This window comes from Monodelphis domestica, chromosome 3 (assembly GCF_027887165.1).
Source record: "Monodelphis domestica isolate mMonDom1 chromosome 3, mMonDom1.pri, whole genome shotgun sequence".
NCBI lineage: Eukaryota > Metazoa > Chordata > Mammalia > Didelphimorphia > Didelphidae > Monodelphis > Monodelphis domestica.
The window spans coordinates 291,771,095-291,798,447 of record NC_077229.1 but is presented as its reverse complement, the minus strand read 5'-3'; the positions used below and the strand labels follow the sequence as shown (position 1 = coordinate 291,798,447).

The 27,353-nt window shown below is 35.2% G+C and overlaps 1 protein-coding gene across 1 annotated transcript in view; it reads left to right on the top strand.

Moving 5' to 3' along the window:
• Window positions 1-27,353, top strand: part of LOC100618354 (ethanolaminephosphotransferase 1-like) — a 168,936-nt gene that overhangs the window by 70,235 nt on the left and 71,348 nt on the right. Inside the window, exons 4-6 of the mRNA XM_056821071.1 lie at window positions 8,181-8,249; window positions 10,303-10,411; window positions 20,897-20,965. Coding sequence (XP_056677049.1) covers window positions 8,181-8,249; window positions 10,303-10,411; window positions 20,897-20,965 — 247 coding nt within the window. The remainder of the gene's footprint in view (window positions 1-8,180; window positions 8,250-10,302; window positions 10,412-20,896; window positions 20,966-27,353) is intronic.

The following is a 27,353-nucleotide window of genomic DNA, read 5'->3' as shown; positions in this document are numbered from 1 at the left end:
TTTTCAGAGGGAAGCCCAAAAATGAAACATGGTTTTTTCAGGCAGAAATGTTAGATGGAGCTCAGAGATCACTAAAGGTTATGGCCAAATATTCAGAGTGAGATATATATTTTTGGACATGACCAATATGGGAATTTTTTTTGCTTGACTATCCATATTTATTTCAAGTATTTTGTTTTTCCTTTTTCTTTTTGCAATTGAAGGAAGTGGGCAGGAGAAAAAATATGCTTTATTAAAAAAGTTAATTAAAAAGCATAACTGGTACTGAGTTGCCAGACTAATGCCACCTCTGCACTATAAAGAATTTAAGCATTTTTAATAATTTTTAAATATTGCCTATCTCACTTAACTCTGAGTCAAGCTGCAAAAGAATGTCCAGATAAGATTTTTGATTTGTTTCTTTTGTGTTGGAAAAATGAATAGCCATTAGTAGTTCATCTCATGTGGGAATGAAGTTTATGGTGATTTTTAAGTCAGGGTCCCCAGTTATGCTGGAAAGATACTGAACTGAGGAAATCCTTCTTCAAAGAAAAAACTGAACCAATCAGTTTGTTTTTGTGTGCTCTACAGACTTGGCAAGGACTGTAAAAATAACCAAGACCATTTCTTTGTTCTACCTTTATGACTTTGTCTGTAGACAGTTATGTTATGGAGAGAAAAAAAGTATGCTGAATTAGGTGGCAACATGAATAGAGTCCTGGGCCTGGAGTCTGGAAAACGTGGCCTTAGATACTTTTTAGCTATGTGATCCTGCCGAATAATTTAACTGCTGTCTGCTACAGTTATGGCAGCTAAGGGACTCAGTGAATAAAACGTTAAACTGTAAAGATTAAAATTAGGGAATATTGGGGAGACTGAGGCAGGTAGAAATTAGTTTCTGCAAGGAGTATTATATTTTTTAGAGGTTTATTAAAGGTTAAATATTAAAGAATATACAAGTAAGAAACATGTGCCTAGGCCAGAGGCCTAGACAAAATAACCTCGTATCACGGAAGAGACGCCTCTGCTCCAAAAATGGAAGTCCAAAAGAGAGACACAAAAACCTTTGTCACCAGCTTAAATCCTTCCTCGATCTCGGCCCACCTCAGAATTCCCGTGAGATTATAAAGCATTTTGGGGAAGTGGAGCAAAGGCTTGTGGGGATTGTAGTCCTATATTCGAGTCTATTTTTTACATTCCTTCGTTTGATCATTTGTAAAAAAAAATTAATTTTTTTCCCAAAGGATCATGAAAACATAATCAATTTAAAGATTACAATAATTTGATGATAAGAGAAAAAAACAAACAAACCCAATAATTGCTGAATGCATTGACAAAAAGCCCGTTAGGGGGCAGTCCCCTTTGGCATGAAAGTACAGATACAAATAAATGTTCAATCAACCACACCCAAAGTTCAATTTTGTGCAACTTGTGGTCTGGAGGCATCTTCATGGTGGCTTCTCCAACAGTTCAGTTCTGGATTCAGAGAGGTAGCATCTTCTTTACCTAAAATTCTTCTCAAAAGGAATTTAAACTTTGCAATTTAAATAATGATATTTTTTTACATTCCCCCATTAAGAGGGTGATTGACAAATACAGAATCACTTAAGGATGCTTGGCTGAGGTATGAGGTATATGAATCAATTGGCAAGAGAAATTAAAAAGATATCAGAAAAATCCAAATAAAAAAGAAAAAATTTCTGGATGAAAATATAGACTATCAAAGTCTTATGTGTAAAAATTCCAAGTAAAAGAAAAATAAATCTATAATAGGTCCTTGAATCAGGGCCCGATTAAAATGATCTAAGCAATGATGCATTTACCCAGTCAGTAGCCAGGACTACAGAAAGGTACCACACTATGAAATGCAGAAAAGGGGACCAGATTATAGGAGCCAAGGTTTTGGGGATACCTGTCTGTGAGTATCTTCAGAGTGAGTGTGGATACAAGGAAAGCCTATGTCTGAACACATGTTAAACATAGTAACCTCGAGTCTTCACACTAGGTTCAAGACCTTTGTATTGGCCTAGAAGTGCATCAATCCATCCTGGATTGGCTTTTCTTTGGCTCTGACTCAAGTTCAGATCCTGCCTGACATTTACTAGCTATGTGACACCTCCCCCCCCAGTCTAGTCACGTAACCTGGTTTGCCTCAGTTTCCTTATCTGTAAAATGAGCTGGAGAAGGAAATGGCAAACCACTCCAGGATCTTTGCCAAGCAAACCTCAAATGGAGTCATGAAGAGTTGGACACAACTGAACAACAACTGCTTCAGTTTCCCCAACTATAAAATGAGAATAATAATAGCATCTAACTCTTAGGATTGTTATTAGGATCAAAGGAGATGATATTTGTAAAGCATTTAATATAGTGCCTGACACATTAGAAAATTAATTCTTTGTTTAAAAAATTAATGCTTGGTTTAAAAATTATGGGATGTGTGTACCTATATATATGTGTGTGTGTGTATGTATGTATGTATGTATGTATGTGTGTACTTTCCATCACACACTAGTTGTCTAACAACAAATGTCCACATGACCATACACATTTTATGTTTCTTTTAAGTGAAAGCAGAAGAACTCACTTGCACAGGGACTGCCCCTGGCAGACAGCTCCTGAGGGCAGGGACAAGCCTCAGGCTTATGAACAGGAAGCAGCCAGTCTCCTCTGTCATCCAGGGGCAGCTCCACTTCCTGTCTCCTCCTTCCCCTGGAATGACCCAGAGAAACAGAAACTGTGAAAAGCAAAACCATGGGATAGGGTGAGGAAGCCAGGAAACTACCACTCTTCGTTTCATTGATAATTCCCTGGATTTTTTATGCATATGAAAACATTATTGTGAGAAATAGGCTTGACTAGATTTCCAGAGGAAATCTTGACATACAAAGATAGTTGAGAAGGTCTGGTCTCAAAAGAACACAGAACAGGTATATGTGTGTTTTTATAGTGTTTATGGCTAATATCTAATTCAGTACTTGGCACACAATAAGCACATAGTAAATGCTAGTTGAGATTGAAAAGTTTACTTTTGAGGTATAGCTTGGTATAAAAAGGGAGACTAATTTGATTCCTCTGGGAAGAAAAACTAATTGAGGTAAAAATGAGGAATTTTTTAGAAGGAGAATATTCAAATTCCTGACATTCCTCAGAAAGGGACACATTTATTTAAAATGCAAATCAGTTACTAAGAAATTAGCCACAAAGATTAGGGTTTGCAAAGGATTTTCAGGCTATTATTTAAAATCCCAACTAAGCCAGGTGTGGTGGCATTGATCTGTAATCCTGGGAGAGGCTTGAGTTGGAGAATTTTGAGCTTCCTTAGGGTTAAAGTCACAGAAGTCTTGGGCCACCAGGCTGCCTAATGAGGGGCAGAACAGTCTGGGTTGGGAAAATATAGTTTATCTAGTGATCATCAACTGCCTGATATTCACCTTTATTTTTCTTTCTGCCATCACAATCTTCTGGTACCTAAATACTTTAAGAGTATGATATGATATGCCATCATTAATACATGAAGAGAATGGTGGAGGTAAGATCTTATAAATGATTTTAAAACCTTGATAAGACAATGAATATTAATCCTTATAACTCATGTAGTGCCCCTTCTAGAAGCTACTCCTCCAATTTACACTTCCAAGTTGGGTCTTCCTGGGGAATGGTTATTCTAGGTTTGAGGTAGTATGTGGAACTGCACTACTAAAATTGTTGCTGATGAGTGTGAAATGTTAAAAACTGTAAATGCCAAAAACTGTAAAGATTTTGGCCAAACTATAAAGGATAAATTTTAGTGTTTTGACTTAAAATAAAAAATAAGTGATCGCCATAGGAAATTCCCAAATATGAACATACCCAAGTCAGCTGGGATTTATGGAGATTTTTAGTTAATATAAATGAAAGACTTAAGGGAAGGAGAGGGAGAGAGAGAGAGAGAGAGAGAGAGAGAGAGAGAGAGAGAGAGAGAGAGAGAGAGAGAGAGAGAGGGAAAGAATAGCCAAACAGTAGAAAAGGGCCTACGCCAAAATGGTCTAGGCCTGAGCCTAAGGGAGAGCAAGTCAATCTTTATCACTCACCACAAGATTGTCTCCAAGCGAGCTCCAGTCTTCCACTGAATCTCCTGAACTGAGTTCAGTCTAACTCCACACTGAATTAAATTGTGAACTCCATTCAAAATCTCCCTCACTTCAACTCTGAACTCCAACTACCAAACTCCAGCTCATTTCTAAACTGACTTCCAAACCAAACTCAATTACCTGAACTGTCTTCTTTAAAAGAAATTTTCTCTTATATCACCTCCCCTAAATTTTCACGTCTACCAATCACAGTAAATGCTTTTTCCCAGGACTGCACATTCTTAGTTCTCATCTTCTTTTGTTCTCACCTTCTCTGGTTAGATTAAATCCTCTGAGTAGTTCACACCTCTTGTTAAGCTTGCCTTTTGTAAGTTGCTTGACCTTTTAGATACTAATTTAACCTGTATAGGTACTTAGCACCCTTTTGTATTAGATCTAAAAATAGACCACATAGCTTAAGGTTTTGGCTTTACTATAAGGTGTGAGTTAAGGACTTTTCATTGTTCAATCAGGAGTTTCCAACTTTATCTTCCCCTAAGGCATTGTCTGAGTAGGGTGGAGTAATTTTAAAAGTTCTCAATACATTCCTGATCAAGTACCTCCATTGTTAAAAATGGGTAATAGCTTAACCAAATCTTCTAAAGTAGAGTCTGAGTAGTTTTAAGATTCACATGAGTCTTCATTGACATGTTTACCTGTAGTAGTCTGACATATGATAGTTCAAAGAAAAAATACTGAAATGTTATCAATCAACAGGCATTTATTTTTTATCCATGTTATGAGGAAAAATATTTTAATAATACTTTACTTTTTCTCCAATTACATGTAAAAAGTAGTTTTTTTGCATTTATTTCCTAAAATTTTGATTTCTAAATTCTCTCCTTCCCTTCTCCCTTTGCCCCTCCAAGATGGTAAGCAATTTTATGTCATACATGTACAATCATGAAGAAAATTTTTTCTTCATGAAAATTTTTTCATATTAGTCATGTAGTAAAAGAATATAAATGTAAACAATTCAAGAAGAAAATAAAGTGAATAATAGTATACTTAAATCTATATTCAGACACCAACTCTGGAAGTGGTCCATAGGCATTTATTAAGTACCTACTGTATGCTAAATATTGTGCTAGAAACTGGAGATGCAAATACAAGGAATGAACCAATCATTATTCTCTAGGAACTTCTAATGATGGAGACAAATACATATATAAGTATGTGCAAAAGTAATGCAAATAAGTACAAAATGGTTAAATACAAGGTAATTTGGGAAGGAAGGAGCCTAGCAGATGGGGGATCATGGGAACCTCATGTGGAAAGTGGTGCTTGAGTTGTATCTTGAAGAGAGGGATGTTATAAGTTGAAAGTGAGAAGGGAATTTACTCCAGGCATGGTAGCAAAACAGAAAGATAGGAGATGGAATGTTGTGTGTGAGGAATGAAGAGAAGGCCAGTTGGGCTAAATCACTGCATATAGGAGAGGAAATAATATCTATTAAGGCTAGAAAGCTAGGTTGTGGCCAACTTGTGAAGAGGTTGAAATAGTAAACAGAGGAGTTGATTTTTATCTTAGAGGCAATAGGGAGTCAATAGAGTTCCTTGAGAAAAGGAATAAGTTCAGATTTGAATTTAAGGCAAAGCACTCAAGAGACTTGAAGCTTGGAGACCAACTAGAAGACTATTACAACAACTTAGATAAGCAGTGATAAAGGCCTGAGCTAACGTGGATAAGTAGGGAGAAAAAAAATGGAGTCAGGAATCATGCCAACATTATAAATATAAGGGATTGGGAGGATGGTGTTACTTTTGACACATATAGGGGAGTTTGGAAAAGGGGAATATTTTTTAGGAAAGATAATGAGTTGTTTCAGATGTGTGATTTTGAGAAGTCTTTGGGACATTCAGTAGGCAGTGGTGATGTCTGGTTTTCCAGGAGTTTAGCTATGAAAGAAAGAATAGATTAAGGATGAAAGAATCTAGGAATGATAAGGTTTAGTGATTTTTTTTTTTAAAGATGGAATGACTTGGGCATGTTTGAAGGCAGCAGGGAAAGAACCAACAGGTAGGGATGATTGAAGATTCAAAAGAGAGGATGATTGAGATTGTAATCTGATGGTAGGGATTAGGAATCAAGTGCACATGCAGAGGAGTTGGCTTCAGCAAGAAGGACTATCTTTTTGTTAGAGACGGGAGGAACAAGATTAGAAGATTATGTCAAGAGTTTTTGAGAGGAAGAAAATGGGAGAAGAGATAACTGATATCATATGGCTTCAACTTTATAAAGTAATAGGCAAGGTGCTCATTTGTGAGAGGGGTGAAGGAGAAAAGTGGAAGATGGAAGGAAGAGAAGCCTTGAAATAATTTCTGTGGAGACACAGATACATGGTGGCACAATCGAATGTAATGAACTTCTCTACTAGCAGCAATGCAATGATCCAGGACAATTCTGAGGGACTTATGAGAAAGAACGCTATCCACACCCAGAGAAAGGACTGTGGGAGTATAAATACAGAAGAAAAACAACTGCTTGATCAAATGGGTAGATGGGGATATGATTGGCAATGTAGACTCTAAATGATCACCCTAGTGCAAATATTAGTAATATGGAAATAGGTTTTGATCAATGACACATGTAAAAACCAGTGGAATTGCTCATTGGCTACAGGAGGGAGGTGGGAAGAGGAGAGTGAAAGAACATGAATCATGTAACCATGGAAAAATATTCTAAATTAATTAATTAAATAAACTTTAAAAAAAGGAAATAATTTCTCTGGAGAGTGAGATAGGGAATCAGTTAGGGAGGAATAAAAAGAAGGAAGAAGGAATTAAGCAAACATTCACTGGTGTTTGCTATGTACCAGGCATTGTATTAAGAACTTCTACAATTATTATCTCATTTGATTCTTATAGCAACCTAGGAGAGGTTGGGAACAAAGTAAAGTGGAATGATAGGAGGTTATGGTCAGATAGAAGAGTAACTGAGTTTCTAACTAATCTAGAGAAACAATAACTAAACATTATTTCCTCCAACCCCCAACCTGGGCCACCTTCTTCTCCAGATTTACACAGCATCAGTGAGGCCAGTAGACATACCTGTATATTCACTAATTTAGAAGTCCATATTTTTAGGGAACCCAGGTGGTTCAAGATAATTACACTTGAAATATTTTAGGGATTATTTTTCTCTTCTCATAATGTTCTCATGCCACTCCCCCTAGGCTCAAGGTTCCTCAGTGACTGGAAGCATCTCTCATCTGATTAAGTTCTTGTCTTGACCATTGACTGACCAGGCCTGTTCTCTACTAGATATAATGACTCCTGGCAGGTGAACAGTTCCATAATAGAAATTCTCCCATCCTTTTTCCCTCTGCCATTTCCCTGCCCTCAGATGTCTTCTGGCAGATGGCCAAGAGGAAGGCAAAATCAATTCCCCTACAAGAGCTAGATTCTTTGTCTATTTCTTACTCTCTTCTCTTCTTTCAGAGGGTACACTCCTCAGAGCTGTCTTCTGCTTCAGTGCTAAGGAGTAAATCTTGCTTTTTAAAGGACCACTGGGGACTTTATTAGACTAGCTGCTTCTAATTCTATCAAGTTTAGCTGAAGAACATATTCATACCCATTAAAGGGATAAGAAAGTATAGACACTTCTTTTAATTTTATTTAAAACCTTAGCACCTATGTATGTTACACTTCTTTTAATATTCCTTGATTTTGTCTACCAGGCTGGGAGAAAATCAATTGATCCAACTCTCTCCCACCTTCTTTACTTATATGGTAAATTCTTATGAAATGTTTTAAAGCCATTACAAAATAATTAAGCAAATGGTTTTTCATCTGTATAACTGTGACTTTTATTCTAAAAGAATAAATATATTAAAGTAGCTCTTTCCTTAATCTTTCCAGTTGTTAGTTCTTCTCCTCATGAAATCACTTTGTATTCATCTACTATCCCAGGTGGTGTATCCCCTCCTTTTTGAGGGCATAGACTATTTCATTTTTTTAAATTATCGCCTATACTAAGCACATAGTAGGAAGTTAAATTTTGATGAATTGAATACAAATATTAAAATATTTGTCATTTCACATTTATGTGGTACTAATTTTGAGTTTTTTTTCCACGTTTCCCCCACAGTATAATGCTGTAGATACAAATCCTTTATCAATGTATGTTATGCAGCACCTCTGGAACAGAATTGTTAAGGTAAGCATGGTAGTACATTTAAAATTTTATTTTTATGTTTTATTGCCATTGCTATATTTTCTCTCCAGCTCCTCAACTTGGCCTCTGAAAGGACTCAGTTCTTGTACTCAGAAGACAGCAAGTTGTATTTACTAATTATTTTATATAGTCTTTCTTAATGCATTTGATTTTTTCATAAGTAGTTGAGGATTTTTTTTTCTTTTGCAAAGGGAGAGAGGTGAGTTTCTTTGGTTTATTAAAGATGGAGGGAGGATGCCATATCTTACATTGTGGTTCCTTTAAAAATTATTAATATTAGAACTGCTTCTGAAATTTAATTATGAGATAGTCATTCATTCATTAGGGATTTCATAGATACTTACTATATGTACCACAAACTACTTTGTACTAGGTGGAGAATGATCAGAAAGAGAATTAAAAAAAAGTATAAGATCAAATCCCTGACCTCAGGAAGATTATAATCTCATTGAAAATATTTGTATACAAGCTATTATAAAGGAGAGTCAATAAGGGAGGTGAATTTTCATTTTTTCATATGTCTTACTTAGCTGTAAATAATCTATGCAACCATTACTACACAAGCTCATTACTGTGGCTGAATGTAAACTGGCAAAATTTTTATTCATATTCCTAAAATACAGTATATTGAAAGTGACTTTAATTAAGATTGCCTTACTCAAACAATTAAACAAGCTACAGGATATGCAGTACAATAATTACTATCAGTGTTCAGAGAAGAAGGGGATCAGTATGGACTTAGAGATCACTTTTCCAGGAAAACTACCTGTTAAAACTACTGCCCTCCAATTGGCACAGCTATTAGCTAAACCAAAAGTGTCTAGAGGGTTGACTGTGGGACTCAATGTAGTTTCTTGTGGGTGAGTCGCTGCCACCATGTTTTCATGTGGGTACTCTGTGTCATCTTTGGAAAATGACTTACCAACTTCTTGTGAGTCATCATTTTAAATTACAGCTAGACTTTGGGAGATACTCAGATTGAATCCCTCCTGGCACACAGTAAGCACTTAAGAAATGGTTTTTGGATTGCCACTTTCATTTATGTTGAGGGACTGGAGACAGACTTGCCATCTTCTTGCATTTTTTCCTTTTAAAACTAAATTTCTCTCATGTTTTATTAGTGGTCCCCTTGTTCAGTTCAAGGGAACAGCATTAGTAGTAGCTCATCTCCCCAAATGGTTGGCAATGTCATCATTCTGATTTTACAGTGAAGTTTAACCATGATATAGGCTCATTGGTTAGGAAACACTGGAGAGAGGTTGTCCTGGTTCTAATTGTTAAAATTTCAATGTGAAAATTTACACATAAGAAGACTTAGCAAAGTGATGGAGGAGATGTTAATAAAATAGATTAAACTTAAAAGTATGTCCTGTGTACCCTTCCCCCCTGGGGGGAATGGTTGTTAAATGTTTACTAGCATACTCCTTCACCTAAGATTATAAATTTAGAGCTAAAAGGAACTTTGGACAACCTCTAGTCTAATCTGCTCATTTTATAGATTGGTTTATGAATAAGAAACTTAGAAGTTAGAAGAAAAAACAATTTCGTTTTTTTAAAAACAGTGGAACTGAAATGTATTCACACAGCTCCATTATGATGGCATTTTTTTCTACAATCAGAATGTTTATGGTAGCCAGTATATTTAAAATTTATCTTAAAATTCAAATTCTAATTAGTGAACAGGAGGAACTGTTTAAGGTATTTTGTTTTAAAATTTTGCTACTTAATGGGTCAATAGATGGAACTTGGGAATTTTTTTTAAAAGGATCTTTTTCTTGGTAATGGAATTTGTTTTAGTAAGCTGATCTTATTGATTATTGATTGTAACCCTGTTTGACAGTTTTAGTGCTTAATTTATTGGTATAACTCAGACTTAAACTATTTTATGCAACATTATGGTTATATGATATGCCTAGGAAACACATATCTCAGTTTGCTTCTTTTGGATGAATTACTAATTTAACATCTAACACTGTTACTTTTCATTCTTATGAATTTTAAATATGATTTTTCTTGTCCTTTTTGTATTTTTCAGATAGTGCCACTATGGATTGCTCCTAACTTGCTTACCTTTTCTGGATTTTTATTGCTTTTAATCAATTATTTTGTATTATGTTTTTATGACTGGGATTATACTGCCTCAGGTAATAATATGCATATTAATTAGACAAAGTCCAATTTGAATTCCTTTGAATTCTTAAAGATATTTTTAAAACCCCTCAGTCATTTAGACTCTATATCAATTTTTTATTTTGATGACTTGAATTCAGACTCACCCATTGTTTTTGTTTTAACTTATTGTGAAGTTTACTCATTAAAAAAATCAAATATTAGTATAGAATTCCAAGGTTTGCAAAGTGTTTTACAAATATTGCATTTGATCCTCATAATAACCCTGGGAGTCTGGTGCTTTTATTATCCTCATTTTACCAATAAGGAAACTGAGGCAGTCAGTGGTCAAGTGATTTATTCAGCTAGCAAGGGTGTGAGGCTGCTTTTCAATATAGATCTTCTTGATTCAAGGACCACTACTACCAGGTGCTATAATTTACGTAGCACATTTAGGTTTTTAAAACTCTTTACATATATCATCTTGTTTAATCTTCACAACAACCCTCTGAAACAGTTGCTATTAATACCTCCATTTTACAAATGAAGCAACTGAGTCTGAAGCTGATTAAATGACTTTCCCAGGACCACATCGTGTCTGAGATAGAATTTGAACTCAAGTCTTCCTTCTTCCATGGCCATTATTCTAGCCATTATCATATGGCCAGTTCCTACAAATAAGGTTATAGGGAGTAACATAAACTCCTTTGTAAAAAAAAAAAGGTAAATATTTATTTAAAAAAATTCCAGTTAATCAATCCTACACAATTTCTAGACCCCATCCCCCAAATTCTATGTGTCAAGTACCAATCACATTTGTGTTCTCCTTAAAACAGGTCTCAGAAGATCCTCTGTGAGTTAATAAGTTTTAGTTTAGGTCAGGTGTTGCTGTTTGTATTTGAAAGCAACAGAATTGTATTTGTCTTAAAATGCTTTCTAATTCAGATTTTTAAGCTTATCTTGATCAACCTTCTCACATAGTCCAAATTAGTGAGATTTTACTAGGTTAGAAATGTGTGACCCTGGAAATTCCCTGCTAAAATGTTTAATTGGTACCAGAGTTACTCACTCCCTACTTTGGAATGAGAGAGTTGGATGGGAATTTGGGGGCCACATTTAGCACAATGTGAATAGAAATCTGCTCTGTAGCATCCTGGATAATTCAGCTATCTCCAGAAGACTCCAGCCAGGTGGAACCCAACACTTCCTTATTCTACTTGTGTTCATTGATAGTTGTTATGTTTAACCCTGTTTGCCTCAGTTTCCTCCTCTGTAAAATGAGCTAGTAAAATGGCAAATCATTCTGGTATCTTTACCAAGAAAACACCAAATAGGGTCATGAGGAATTGGATATGACTGAAAAAATGACTGACCGAAATTCTTAGGAGGTTTATCCTTATTTTGGAACCAAAAGCTGCTTCTAACCATTGTTCCTCATTTTGGCTCCTGAGCCAAGTAGAACAAACAAAGTTCTCCTGATGGTGATGATAACTTCTCAAATTTCTACAGATTTATGTTAAGGCTCTTTCACAACAACCCTCCCTATAGATGTCATCTTTTTCCTCTTAGTTTTTTTTTCTTCTTTAAGCTGATATTCTCTGATACTCTGTTCTATATTGTAGGCAGCTAGGTAGCACAGTGGATAGAGTATGGGGCTTGGAGTCAAGAAGACTCATCTTCTTGAATTTAGATCTGGCTGAAGACACTTATTAGCTATGTGATCCGGAGCAATTCACTTAACTATTTGCCCTAGTTTCTTCATCTGTAAATTGAGTTGGAGAAGGAAATGGCAAACTACTCTTTTTGTCAAGAACACCTCAAATGGGGTCATGAAAAGTTGGATGTCACTGATATGATTGAACAACAACAGTGGTTTCTATTTATCTCACCATCCTCCTTCCTACTACTATTCAATAATTGCTGCTAATGAGACTCATAAATGCCTTTTCATTCCTTAAAAATGAAAAATTTTTAGCCACAAAAGTCTTCCTTAAACATTGGTGGATAGTTGGCATAGAGGATAGAGTACTAGATTTGGAATTAGGAAGATGGGTGTTTGAATCCTGTCTCAGATACTAGCTGTGTGGCCCTGGAAAGTAAATTATCTTCTTTATATGCTAATTTCCTCAGGACTGATCTTAATGATCTCTATGGTCTCTTCTAAATCTATAATCATATGAAAGAGGTTTTGTTTGAGGGCTAAGGGAACATCTAGTCCAAATTCCCTAATTATATAAATGAAGAAACATGAAGAAATTATATACATGAAGAGATATTCATGAAGAAAGAGTCACAGAGACCATAAAGCAGGATTCAAACCTAAGTCTTCTAACTCTCTAACTTCAGTATTTTTACCCGATTACATTACAGTTTTTTTTATAGAGAGAACTACAGGTAAGGAAGTAAAGGGAGAGATTAAAATAGTACAAAGAGAAAGCTGGCAAATATTTAGGGTGAGATCAATGCAGAAATAGGGTTTCTTAAAACATTTTTAGGCACATCCCTGGCTTCTTTGGCCAGTTTTTTTCTTTTTCCTGTGCAGGAAGTTTCCTGATTAAAAAAAAATTCTCCTAGACAATGCATAAAGTTATTCATGTAGGTTTATGTCCTTTTTATGTATTAGAGACTAGTGACTACTTAACTTGCATAATATTTTCAGTTCTGTGCTATTAGGTAGTTTAAGAATCTATTCCACTACTTTAGGATTTTAGAAATTGTTACTCAGTAATTTGTAATCACTCTTCTCTCACCCAATTATAATTTTTATGGAATTATTTTCTTTAGTGAGCTTTTGTACCTCCATTTTCATTTGATCAATTCTACTTTTTAAGTAAGTTATTTTCTTCATTGAATTTTTGTACATCTTTTCCCATTTTTTGTACTTCCTTTACCAAGGTGTTGACTTTTTTTTTATGATTCTCTTGCATCACTTTTATTTCTTTTCTCAGTTTTTCCTCTTCCTTTGTTATTTTAAAAATCTCATCTCAGTTCTTCCAGGAATTCTTTTGGGGACTTATGCCTTTTCATATTTTTCTTTGAGGCTTGCATGTAGCCATTTTGACATTATTGTCTTCTTTTGAATTTGTGTTTTGATCTTTCTTTTCACCATAGTAATTTTATAAGATCAGGTTCTTTTTTTGTTGTTTGCTCATTTTAAAAGACTATTTATTGACTTTTAATTTAATGTTAAAGTTCTTTTGGGCTCCTTGGGAGTAGGGGGTGCTACTGCAAGCTTTCAATTTTTTTGTGCTGTTATTTCAGAGCTAATTCTGGAGACCTATATGTTTTCATTTCTTCTAAGCTTTTATGATCTAAGGAGAGGTATGGTCTCTGCTCTCCTGGCCTGTGCTCTGATCTTTTAGTGATCACCAGCACTCTTTTCTGTTCTGGAACTATGACCAGGATCCCCTGTAGCTATGAGAGCTACTCTGTTAGTGTTTCTCTTCAACTTGAGAGTTGTTTGGAACTCAAAAATATCTTCCTGTACGAGTAATATTATATATAATGGTTACTTTTCAAAGGCAGCTCTTACACAGTCCTGTGATGATGGACCCAGAGTAAGTAACTAGATGGCATAATGAATAGTACTGGACTTGGAGGCAGGAAGACTTACATCCAAATAATTCCTCAGTCTCTTACTAGCTGTATGACCCTGGGAAAGTCACTTAAATTTATTCAAACTCAGTTTTCTCATCTGCAAAGTGGCAGAGAAAATACCACCTACTTTACAGAATTATTATGAGTTTTAACTGAAATAAGTAAAGAGTTTTATAAACCTTAAAGCATTATATAATACCAACTATTATTATTATAGTAAAGTAGGATATTAATAATACTTAAATTTTCAATGATATTTCTATGGTAAAACTCATAAGTTTTTCTAGCTTGGGACTTAGGAACATACATCTCCCTACCATATCCTTGATAGGTTGCTGCTTGGCCAAAGGGTTTTCAAGAGACAATACAGGTAATCAGAAAAAGAACAGGAGGGCAAGGCCAACTTCTATCTGCCTCAGTTTACAAAATCACAGGTACTCAGATGGCTGTGCATGACTGATTTTCAACATTTTTGCTTGAGTTTATAGCCTTCTTTTGACCTGCCTATTCCTGACCTCTGCTACCTTCACTTTGGTCTTATATACTATCAGTTCTGCCAGCTCCCTCTGATCCCAATGAGTCATTGTTGCTGCCTTTATTTTTTTCAAACAATAGCTATCAAAACAACCCCTTTACCTCTAGCTCTTTCCAGATTCTGACCTTGTGATCTTTATTTCAATTACTAAGTGCTTTTGCTTCCCTGTCTCACTATCTTTTACCCTTTCATGAACTCAGTCTGTCTTATCATTGACCTCCTTTTCCTGTCCTATCTCTTCAGTAAAGCGAACTATGAGCTTTCTGACAGTACTTTTGAAGGCTCACTACAAGAAATGAGATGTCAGAAATGAGAAGAATCTTTTCTGCTCCTCCCCTGCTCTAGGTCTCCAGTATAGCTTTTGGCTGAAGCAGAGGGAAACAAGATAGTATCCATTGGGGATATTCCCATGTTTTTGAACAAGAGATCCAGAAGTGGGAGTAAAGCTCTAGGGCAAAAACTAGAGGTGTTGGGGTAGATTCTTGATTGTGGACAGCTAGGTGAATAAAAATGGTCAGAAAGATTCTTCTTCTTAGTTCAAATTTGGCCTTACTAGCTGTGTGACCTTGGGCAAGTCATTCAACCCTGTCTGCTTCAGTTTCCTCATCTGTAAAATGAGCTGAAGAAAGAAATGGCAAACCACGCCAATATCTTTGCCAAGAAAACCCCAAATAGATTCACAAAGAGTCAGATGTGACTAAAAAATAACCAAATAACAACTTGATTGTAGAGAAAAAAATGGCCCTCAAGAGTGGCAATAATAATAATGATAATGGTGTTAATGAATAATAATTAAGTAGAAATTTAGGGCTTGCAAAGCACTTACATTTGCTATTTTGTAGGAATTTTATTTTTTTATTTTTTGAATTAATTTATTTAGTCAATTTAGAATATTATTTCTTGGTTACAAGAATCACATTATTTCCCTACCCTCTCCCCCCCCTCCCCCCCCACTCTTCCTGCAGCCAACGCGCAATTTCATTGGGTATTATTTTGTATGACTTTTAGAACAACCTTGTGAAGTAGTGTGATATTATCTTTTTTTTTTTTACAGATGAGGAAACTGAGAGTGTTTAAGGTGATTTGATCAGTGTCACATAGCTTACACATAATAAGTATCTGAGGGAAGATTTGAACTTGGGTATTTTTTGACTCTGTCAAGCACTTTATATACCACCTTGTTGCCTTATAAAAAGAGGTTATGAGGGTTCATGCTGGACAGGGATAGTAGAGCTCGGGAGGACTGTTAGGACATGGTGTGCCTTCTCTTTATTCTCCCTCATCATTCCTGTTTATGAAAAGCCTGGATCAGTGATATGTTAAGGAGCTCAAATTAAGGTTGGGGAAAGAGTGTAGGGAAAAATGTAGTCAGGTGTGATGTCAGGTCGTGTGTCTCCCTATCTTTTCTCTTTTTCTATATCCTCTCTCATCACTGAAAGTCCTAGATCCTGATACCACCTGGTCCTGGGATAAGATGAGAAGTATTTTATTTATCAGGTCTGAAGGCTGGGATCCCAAGCAAGGTTAGGAATAGCAGTGACAAACAGGAAAAGGTTCATAAAGACTAGGGAAATCCCCAGTAGCTTCAAGGAGAAACTATGATCTTCTGGCAGCTTCCTGGATAGAACAACTATACAGATAAAGATCATGTTCAACCTGGCCTTGCCCAAGTAGATTAGTATAAGACTGGTCTGGGCCATGGATTTAATACCTATTAATCCTAGGGATACTCCCATCTTCTTAGACACTCAGATTTGTAGCCTTAGTGTCATCTTCTTTTTCTCTTTCCTAGTCCCTCCACATATCTAACCTATTTTCAGATGTTATTTTCTCACCTTCACATCTCTTGCTTTCCTTTTTTACACTTACACTGATATAACACTAGTTTAGGATGTCAGCACCCCTTGCTTGGATTATTGCAATAGCTTTCAATCTAGTCTCACTGCTTCAGGAGTCTCTCCCCTCCCCATCTTCCACTTAGCTACCACAGTGATCTTTCCAAAGCTTAGGTTTGATTATATATCAACTTCATCAGTGGGAAGTTTCCATGGAGCTCCAGGAGCTCTCTAATATATCTAGGATTAAATAGGATCAAATTGAATTTCTCTGTTTAGCATTGAAACCCATTTATAACATGGTTCCTTTCAGCTTTTCCAATTTTCTTATATTTTACTTTCCTTTACACACTCATTAAAAGTAGTATAATCCTATAGAGAGAAAATAAATTTTAAATGAAATAGTAGAAGTTCATACCTTCCTGATGAATAAACTAGATTGCATATAGAAAATTTGAAGATCAGACACAGGAATTAAGGAAAATGAAAAAAGAAATAAGAATGAACAATCATAAAGAACAAAACAAAGAAAGGCAGCTTGCATTCTAACATAGAGAGATGACACGTGTCCTCTTGAACCTATCATCATTAGGGTTCATAGAGATAGACTAATTATATCAAAGTCTTAGAAGTGGTTCTGTTGTGTCTTGATAATCTTAAAAGAAGAACTGAAAAGGAGAAGAGGACTGCACTGGAGGGGAGGAAGGGGAAAGAAAATGAGGGGCAATTATCTCACATAATCAGGGTATACCAGTAGACATCTATACAGTTAAGGAGGATGGAGGGTGGAAAAACTACTGACACTTGAGCCTTATTTTTATCTGAAGTGGACAAAAGAGAGAAGAATTCACAAACACATCCAATTGAACATAGAAATACATTTCACTCAATAGGAAAATGAGAGGGAGATAGGAGAAGGGAGAGGAGGGAACCAGAGGGAGGTCATAAATTAAAGAAGGGATAAATCTTAAGCAAAATAAACACTAAGGATGTACAAAGATATTTGTAGCTGTTTTAGTCAAAGAATGAAAAAAGGGTGCTTGTAAATAGGAGAATAACTAAATAAGTTATGATACATGAATGTGATAATATATATATATGTATGTGTATATATATATATTTATATATAAGAAATGATAAAAGGAATGATTACAGGGAAACCTGGGAAGACATATTAATATGAATTGATGTGAAGTTAAATGAATGGGAACAGAAGAAGAATTTATATAAAAACTATATTATGGTAAAGGTAAAGGCAAACAACTTTAAATGAATTAGATTTTGATCATAATGACTGGCCAATTCTAGAGAACTGATGGTGAAACATGCTATCTACCTCTTGATAGAGAACTGAAAGACTGAATGAGATGTCTTTTTCCAGACATGGCCAGTGTGGGAATTTGTTTTACTTCCAGATCCAAACTCAAGCAGATGAATTTTCCTGTTTCTAGGCATGATGTTCTAGACCCTGTGCCACCTAATTGCCCCCTTATATACACACACATGCATATTTTCATCTCATATACCTAGTAGTTTACATGTTGTCTTCCATAATATACTATGTTCTGAGAGGCAGGAGAATATATTTTTAATTTTTGCTTTTATTGGTATCCCTGGCACTTAGTGTAGCTCTGGGCACATAGTAAGAACTTAATAAGTGGTTGTTGACTGACTGGCTGATCTTTGAGGAAGTGGCAGAATAGCCAAGAATTTGGAAGCAAGGCATTCAAAACAAAATCTGAAAAGTCCAGAGACATCACTGCATAGTGGATACTGTTCTAGATTGGGCCAGTGAAGCCCTGATTTCAAATTCTGCCTCTGATATTAACATGTGTACCTAAACCAGTTGATTGATATTTCTGAGACTTAATTATCTCCACTGTAAAAATGAAAAAATTTGGGTTAATGACCTGTAAGTTGTCTTCCAACTCTTTAATCTATGATTATATAAAAATATAGTGTGGCTCTGGGATTAGTTCTCAGTTAGGCACAGAAGTGTTTAGAAATGTCCAGAAACAAAAAAAATATGGTTTTAGTTGGTCAAATCAGCAAGTAATTATTGCCAGGCACCATGCTAAGTGCCAACAAAGAAAGGCAAATAACGGTCTTTGCTCTCAAGGAATTCACAATCTAATGGGGAAGACAATGTGCAGATTACTAGGTACTAACAAGCTATATGTACAGGATAAATTGAGGAGAGCCTCTATGGGAAGACACCAAGCATATGGAGGACAGGGAAAGTTTTCTTAAAGAAGGTGGGACTTGATTTGACAGTGAACGAGTTGGGTGACCAGTTAGCGATGATATTTAAGAGAGGAGATAGAATCAGAATCAAGAGCAAAACTGATAAATCAGTAAAATAATAACATAATAATAGTTCACATGTATATAGTGCTTACTATACTCCCCAAACAAAGCAAGTTAATGCAGTACAAAGAATCAGTGGCCATTTGTCTCCATTCTGGGTGAGCTGGAACTATTGGCAGATTTTTAAATATGGGCTGTGGAAAGCCCTTCTCACTTCAGATTTCCTTGATAAGGGTCGACACCCTCTTCTTCTAAATTGGAGGTAACTGGGATAAGCCTAGAGAGGTAGAAAAAAGTTGGTCGCCTGTGAATTATGAACTTCCATTACTATACAATTACTCATTTGTTTATATGAAGGCCCAAACAATGTTTTGGAAAGTGAAAGAAAAAATGGTTTTTGTGATTTGGTGGTGTTACAAATACTTTTTGCTGAAAACAGACGCCTAAGCCATATTAAAAATGCCAAACCTGTTTTTTCCCTCTATCATGCTCCCTCCCCCAAGAATAATCTAGGTTTCTATGCTAGTTATCAGATTGATGAGAAGTTGGCACTAGTTGGTAATTACAGGAAATTTACCTGAGGCATCTCTTTGAAAAGGGAATTCATGGCTATATAAATATAATGTTCAGACTTAAGCAGCAGGCAGCCAGGCCAAGGGAATCAAGATGACTAATGCCTACAGCCCTTTTTGGTGCATGTCAGACCATGTTCACTTGGTGAGTTTTGTTGAACTGCCTTTTTTTTGTTTTTCTTTTTTTAATCTTTGTTATGAAGAAATGGTTCTCTGTATAGGTAGAAGGAAGGCATATATTAAAAAGCGAAGGAAGTTGAAGAAGAAAAAGTATGAATGAAAGTAAGATAATATTTAAAAAGAAAATGTTTTTTGTTTCTACCATATAGATGAATATCCCCACTTACCCCTAATTTTTTTGATGAAAATGTTTTGGATCCATAAAAAACCACTTTTTTTTCTTTGAAAGTCTGAATTTATTTATTTATTTATGGTTGTCTTTTTTTTAAAAAAAATTTATTTAGTCAATTTAGAACATTATTCCTTGGTAACAAGAATCATATTCTTTCCCTCCCTTCCCTCCCCCCTCTCTCCTGTAGCTTACATGCAATTTCATTGTGTATTACATGTGTCCTTGATCAGAACCTATTTCCATGTTGTTGATATTTGCACTAGGATGATCATTTAGAGTCTACATCCCCAACCATACCCCCCCTCAACCCATGTAATCAAGCAGTTGTTTTTCTTTGGTGTAAAACGCCACTCTTAAGTTGTAAGTATTCTTACGGCCAAGTTGTGTGTAACAAAATCATGGAATGGTGACTATAGAGATCATGTAGCCCACCATTTCCCAGCCAGTGGCCATAAACCAGCTTGCAAAAAAATTTTAAGTAACCTTTTTTTTGGTGATGTGTCTTATTTTATTAAAAACTTTATTTTAAGATACAATTCTTCCTCCTATTTCCTCCAGTCATTCTATGTAACAAAAATTAAAAAGTGAATAAAAAAAGCAGTTCAACAAAAAAGGCCAAGCCCATCAACTGAATCTGATAGTATATTAAGTGTTTTCATGTTCATAGTGCCCAACATCTTCCTCAAAAGGGAGGAGGATGCATTTTCTTCTCCTTTTAGGGGGTGATTATAATTATGAAATGAAATATTGTTTCTCTTCATAATTTGGAAAATATACTTCAGAAGGCCCTCCCATACTTTTAAAGCCTATAAATTTAATAAGTTGATTTCTTATCTGTACCACAACATTTCACACTTCTAACTCCTCTGGTTCTTCCTCCCTAGAACCTGTTCTCCATTTTTGAGCTGTAAGACTCTCTGCCATCTGCAATCAATAATATAATAATTTTTTTGACTCACAGAGAGGGGAGTAAAATGCAAAAAGACAGGAAAAGTAAGAAGTGTCCGTGGTGAGAATGGCATTTTAGGGAAATCACTTTGGGAGCTCTTAGGAAGATGGATTGGAATGGAATGAGACTTGATGTAGAAAAGCCAACCAAAGGCAGGAAAGGGGGGAGAAGAGAAAGAATTTGGAACTCAAAATGTGAAAAAAAAAGTTTAAAATATCTTCTACAAGTAATTGGGGAAAAATAAAATATAACCAAAAAGGATTATTTTTGGTATGAATGCTATTAATCATCTAAGATGCTAAGGTATCATAAATAAAATTTATGTGAATATCTTGGATATAATCCTTGCTCTTTATTCCATTGTATTTTGCAGGTTCTGAGCTTATTCCGAATTGGGTATGGTGGTTTGCTGCTTTTTCTACCTTTTCTGCCTATGCTTTAGGTATGGTATGAAAAAAAATTCTCACTTAAAAGCATTGACAAATTTTACTTACTATGACAATACCTAATCCAGCAGCCCAGGTGCATGAGGTATTTTAAAGCAGAAAACTTATAGTTGAATTGAAGTTTACCTTTTTGAGCCATAAATTTTAAGAGAAGAAGTTATTTTTGTTGGAAGCTATTGATAAATATAATTTATATCCCTATTTTCCTAAATCAATTGTACAAAATATAAATAAGACTTTTTATAATAGTCATTTACTTTTTCTAGTAAAAGTGTAGCTTAGAAAATTATCCCAGTGGGGTATTGACAATGCAAATCTGTTATATTGTGCATATACAATTCTTACCATATATAACACAAGGATGTCTGCAGAGGCATGGGTTAAGTGATGGAGATCCAAAAAAAAGCAAAGGCAGTCTCTGTCCTCTTGAAGATCACAACCTAAACAGCATGAAAAAACTATGTATATACAAGATATATACAGGATAAATTTGAGGTTATCTCAGAGGGAGAAGCACTAGAATAAAGGAGGACTGGGAAGATTTGTATTGTTGAGATTGTTTGCTTTATCAGAATAATAAAAACGAGGTTGACAATTCATTTGCATGTATATATATATCTATGTGTTTGTGTAAATATATATATGTGTGTATATATATATATATATGTATATATATATATAGTTTCGGGTTTATGAAGCATTTTCTCATAATAAGCCTGTGAGATAGGTAGTAAACTACAATTGTCCCCATTTTACAAATGAGGAAACTGAAACTTCTGAGTTTAAAGTATTTCTGAATGATTTGGTGTTACATTTAAAAATCACAAATATTCTTAAAATATTCACATTTTCCACTTCCTATGGCAAAGTAAAAAGTTCTAAGCTCTGAAAAAAATTAAAGATTACAACAATGATTAGAACAAAGGCAGCTGTTTCTGCCAAGTGCTGGCATAGTTTTACCAATGTAGGAGTAATGGTGTATAAGCCACATCAGGGTCTGTTGCTAAGCCTCTCCTAGGAATTTTGTTACTGAGCTAGCTGAATCCTGGTACAAAGGAGGGAGTACATCTAAAGTAGGAGTCTAGATTCCAAGCATTGTTAGGGATTGGTGTGAGATATGAGTAGAAAGGTAGATGGGGGAGGTTCTGATTCAAAGGTTCAGATACAGATAAAATCAGAGTATTTTTGTGTGGGATTATATTCAAGGTTGGAAGCAATTTTAGTAAGCAAGTATATATCTAATGCAAGAACATAAAGAGTTCTTTATTCATTAGGCATACACTTGCTTATTCAAATGGACAAATCTTACTTAATAGGATGATATCTAATCTAGCAGCTTGGATGAATGAGGTGTTCCAAAGTAGGAAAACTTCCACCTGAATTGAATATCCTTTTAGGTCATAAAATTTAAGAGAGAAATAATTTATTTGGGGAAAGCTATTGACAAATATCACTTATATCAAAGCAAAATTAATTCAGAAACAGTGAACAATTCCAGCAAAATCTAGCCTGAGTGGGATTGGGGTCAGAACATATAGGGATCTGAGGGGCAATGGTGGCTAAAATTACATTTTAGCAAGGCTTATGCTAATAGTTTGTCCATTTAGGCCCTTCTTCCCTTTCCTACCCAATGGAATGAAACTGTTATTAGCTCGAATGGCCCTAACAACATTGCAATAAATATATACCAAAGCTAGGAGATGTGAGGACAATGAGTAACCAATAAAAAAAAAAGTTATCAGAGAGTCTAGAAGGAGAACCTTCTCTTAATTCTCCAGAGGCCAACAGAAGAGAGGATAACTAGAAGGTGGTGGAACCAGAGGGTTAGATGTTGAAAAAAAGTCATAGAAGATGAGGACAGAAATTAGACCACTGAACTCAGTTTCAAGGAGGTCATTAATCATCATAAAACTGAGGAAATTAGCGGAGATGGAAGCCAGATTATTTATTGTTGTACATCCTTTATTTTCAGAGAGACCGGATGACATGGGATGATATCTTGATTTAGGCTTGAATTGGATTGTAATGAATTGAGGAATGTGTGGGTTGTGAGAAAGTATAGGCAGTGATTTTAATAGTTGGAGGAAGCAGCAGGATCAATCAATTGAAGGGTTTTTTTTGGACTTGTTTTTAGGATTGGGGCAACTTAAGCATATTTTGTACTCTGGTAGGAGCCACTAAAGAGGGAGATGCAGCAGACAGGGTATGGTTGATGGAATAAGATCACAGGAGAGATTTGGAGTGGGTTGAAAAATATAGGCTGAGGAATATGCTTTGACAAGTGAGAGGAATACTTTTTTCTTCTGAACCTGGAGGGAAAGAAGAAAATATGAATTAGAGCCTTGAAATGTTAAGAGCAAGACATGGAGTTTAAGTTCACATTTATGGACTTATTTTTTTCAGTAAAGTAGAAGGCAAAGACATTATTTGAGAGTCAGAAAAGATATGGTTTTGAGCAGTGATGCCAAACCATTTAGAGACTGAGTGTCCAAACTGCAACTTTCATGCTGAATGTGAGCTCCCCACCTTACCCCAGACGGGGGAGAGAGGAAGTGCTCCCTCCTATTGGGCTGCTGGGCATAGGGGTAGGTGATATGAGAAATGTCCTTAGGTGTGCATGGAGAGGGGGAAGGGAGGAAGTCCCTCTAGCATGCTCTGCCTTATGTGCCATAGGTTCACCAACGTAGGTTTAGAGGTTTTTGAGGTAAGTGTTTTGAGCACTTATTGAAGGAATGTGGTACTTTTTTACATTCCCCACAATTGAGGGAAATGATGGTGACAAGACAAAACCTCTCAAATACCTATTTATAATGTCAGTTTACAAATTTGCAAATCTGTTAAAAATTGAGTGACAATGTATACCCGTCTCCTAGCTGATTTTTTAAAAAAAGCTAAACTATTCTACATAAGCTATTTTGCTTCATATTGTGATTAAAGTAAGAATAAGTTACTAGTTTCTTTTTAAATTATTTTACCTTTCTATTCATTTTCCTACTTTTCCTTTTTTTTTTTCACTTTGCCTGACAACTTGTTATTTTGAACTATATTCTCGGTCACCGAGAGACTACCACTAACTAACACCTGATGCAAATCTTTAAAAGGTGATAATTAGCGTAAAAATGAATGGAAATCTCTAAGGTAAGTCTTCCTTGCTTTGGACAAAAAGTTCACCTAGACACAGTGGTGTAAATAAATGATAATTCCTCTTTAGTGAGAGGAATTATGAATACACAAATGACCATAGTAAAGGAACTGGGACTAGTATTAGAAAATTGCATAGGAAATTGCTGCCACCTTCTGGCCTGTACAAAATAGGGCAGTTTCTGAAGTTCAAGGAAGATTACTTTTTAAACATGAGAAATTTGGGGGGTTTCCAGGCTATAAAGAGAATTCTTTAAATATTTAACTTTTATAGAAAAAAGACATAACCTTCCACAGGACAAGGCCTTTTTTAACATTTCATATGCACAGGTTTAAATAGAAATGTCAAAAATACATTCCAGGACTCCTTAGCTACTTCAAAGTTAGCTTCTATCTAGATCTTTATTTTTTTCCTGCCATTTTCTTCCCATCTCCTAATAATCTCCCTTTCTTCCTTCCTAAAAGCAAAGCAAAATAAAGAACCTAGATAACTGAGGAAATTTTTTTCTAAAATCAAGAATTTAAATGTATTTAAACATTAGGTTTTGACGACAATGATGGGCAGTGGTTGTTCTTTCATTTTTAAAGCCATTTTCAGTCTTCATGATTCCATTTGAAGTTTTCTTGGCAAAGATATTGGTGTGGCATGCCATTTCCTTTTCCATTGTATTTTATAGATGAGGAAACTGAGGAAGAGTTAAATTATTTGCCCAGGATCACACAGCTTATAAGTATCTGAGGCCAGGTTTGAATTTAACAGATGGCATTGATGAAAGATATAAATGGAGGGAAATAAGCTATATGTATTTCTGGATATTTGAGATCTCTTTGTTAAAAGAAGAGAAAAAGGAAATAAGGATTTAAAGAAAAATAATAGAAACACTATCTGGTTCAATCTCATGTCTTCTGCTTATGTCTACCAATTACTTTGAATTTGATGCATAATTTTTAAAGACCAATTACTCTTGCCTTTATATGTTTATACATCACACTCTTTAGCTCACCTAGAATTTTTTTCATTATTGGGAAATTATATTAGAATTATTTTCATTGATTTTAAGTTAACTTGCATCTATAGAAATATATAAAAAGAATAATTTTCTTAAAGCAGTTAATAGGCCTGCCTCTTTGATCAGCAGATGGAAAGAATAAAGTTTTCTTATGCTACTGTGTTGTGCTGGTAGGTACAGGCATGAGATAAGGTTAGAAATCCCAAGCTCTTTTAGTAAGCCATAGAGCTGGGGTTGCCTACTTTCTGATATCAGGGTCTAACAGGTAGATACTTCTTCTCTGTTTTACTCTGACAAGATCCTTTGAAAGACTTATAGGAAGTTATTAGTGAGTGACCAAAAAGAAAGTTCATCTATTATCTGTACAAATCAAGCATTATTCAAAGACTTAACTAGAGAGAATGAAAGAGGGCTTTCTCTGCAGTTCCACAGCGTTACCTCTGCCTTGTGAGTGCTGAAGGGAAGCATCAAGTATATAAAAAAATCATTCAGTTTTCATTTAGCAAACAGTGTGGCATAATAGGAAAACAATGGATTTTGAATACCAAGACCTGGGCTCCAATATGGCTCTTACACTTTCTCGTTATACTAATTTCAGCACTTGATCTCCCTGAGACTAAGTGTCCTTATTTACAAAATGGAATTCTTGATACTTGTACTATCTACTTCACAGAGGCATTAGAAACAACGCTTTGAAAACTCTAAAGAACTATATTGTTTTGTATAGAAATCTGAAATAATAATAATAGTAGTAGCTAGTATTTTTAGAGTGCTTTAAAATGTGCAAAGTGATTTATATATCTCATATGATCTTTACAACAATTCTGCAAAGTATATATTGTTATTATGTCCATTTGATACTTGGGTGCATAGAGGTTGGCAGGGGATTAAATTACTTACCCACTGCCATTAGCTAATAAATATCTGAGGCTTTAACCTAGGTATTTTTTTAGTCTTTTTTAAAATTGCCATGCAAAGCACACTTCTATACTGGTCATTGTTGCAAGAGCACACTCATACATAACCAGAACCCCAAAATAAAACCATAAATACACTGATATGAAATATGACTCCAACAGTTTTTTCTCTGGAACTGGATAGCATTCTCTATCAGAAGTCTTTCAGGATTGTCCTAAATCATTGCATTGTTTTAATTTTCATTTCTCTAATTAAGAGTGATCTAAAACATTTTTTCATATGATTATTGATGACTTTGATTTCTTCATCTGAAAATTGTTTGTTCATATCCTTTGACCATTGTCAATTGGGGAATGGTTGTTTTCTTATAAATTTGAAAGTAAATTTGAGAAATTAGACCTTTTTCAGAGACATTTGTTATAAATTACCCACCCAGTTTGTTGTTTCCTTTCTAATTTTTGTTAGATTTCACTTGGGTATTCCTGAATCCACAACCAACACTTTATCCCCTCTACCACCTAACTGCTTCATGGAAATTGAAAACCTCATTTTATTATTTCTAATTTTTTCAAGAAATCTATTTTTTTAATGAGAAAAGCATTTAGGAGAGAAAAGACAGTAACACACATGTATTAAATACTTGATATGTGCCAAGCACTGTGCTAAGTACTCTACAAATCATCTTATTTGATCCTTCCAACAACCCTGGGAGGTAGGGTTTTACTGAAGAGGAAAATGAGGCAAACAGGGCTTAAATGACTTGCCAGGATCACAAAGCTAGTAAGGAGTTTGAGGCAGGATTTTAACAATGGCTTTTCTGACTCCAGGCCCAGAACTCTAACCTTTGTACCACTTAACTGTCAATCATTTCAGAAATATGACAAAAGAACAAAAATAGACTTTTCTAAAACTTTTAAAAAAAGATATAAAGGACATGTCTTTAACAGATTGTTGTTCAGTTTCTTTCAGTTATTGTACTATTCTTTGTAGACCTCATTTGAGGTTTTCTCGGCAAAGACAGAGGAATGGTTTGCCATTTTCTTTTCCATCTCATTTTACTGATGAGAAAATTGAGGGAAAAAAGGGTTAAGTGACCTGCTTAGGGCCACACAACTTGTAATTGTCTGAAGCCAAATTTGAACTTAACAGATAGCATTCATGAAAAATATAAATGATGCATAAAAATAAGCTATGTATATTTCTGGAAATTTGAGCTCTATTTGCCAAAAGAAGAGAAAAAGGAAATAAGGATTTAAAGGAAAATGATAGAACAATAGCTAATTCTGTCTCATGTCTTCTGATTATGTCACTTCTG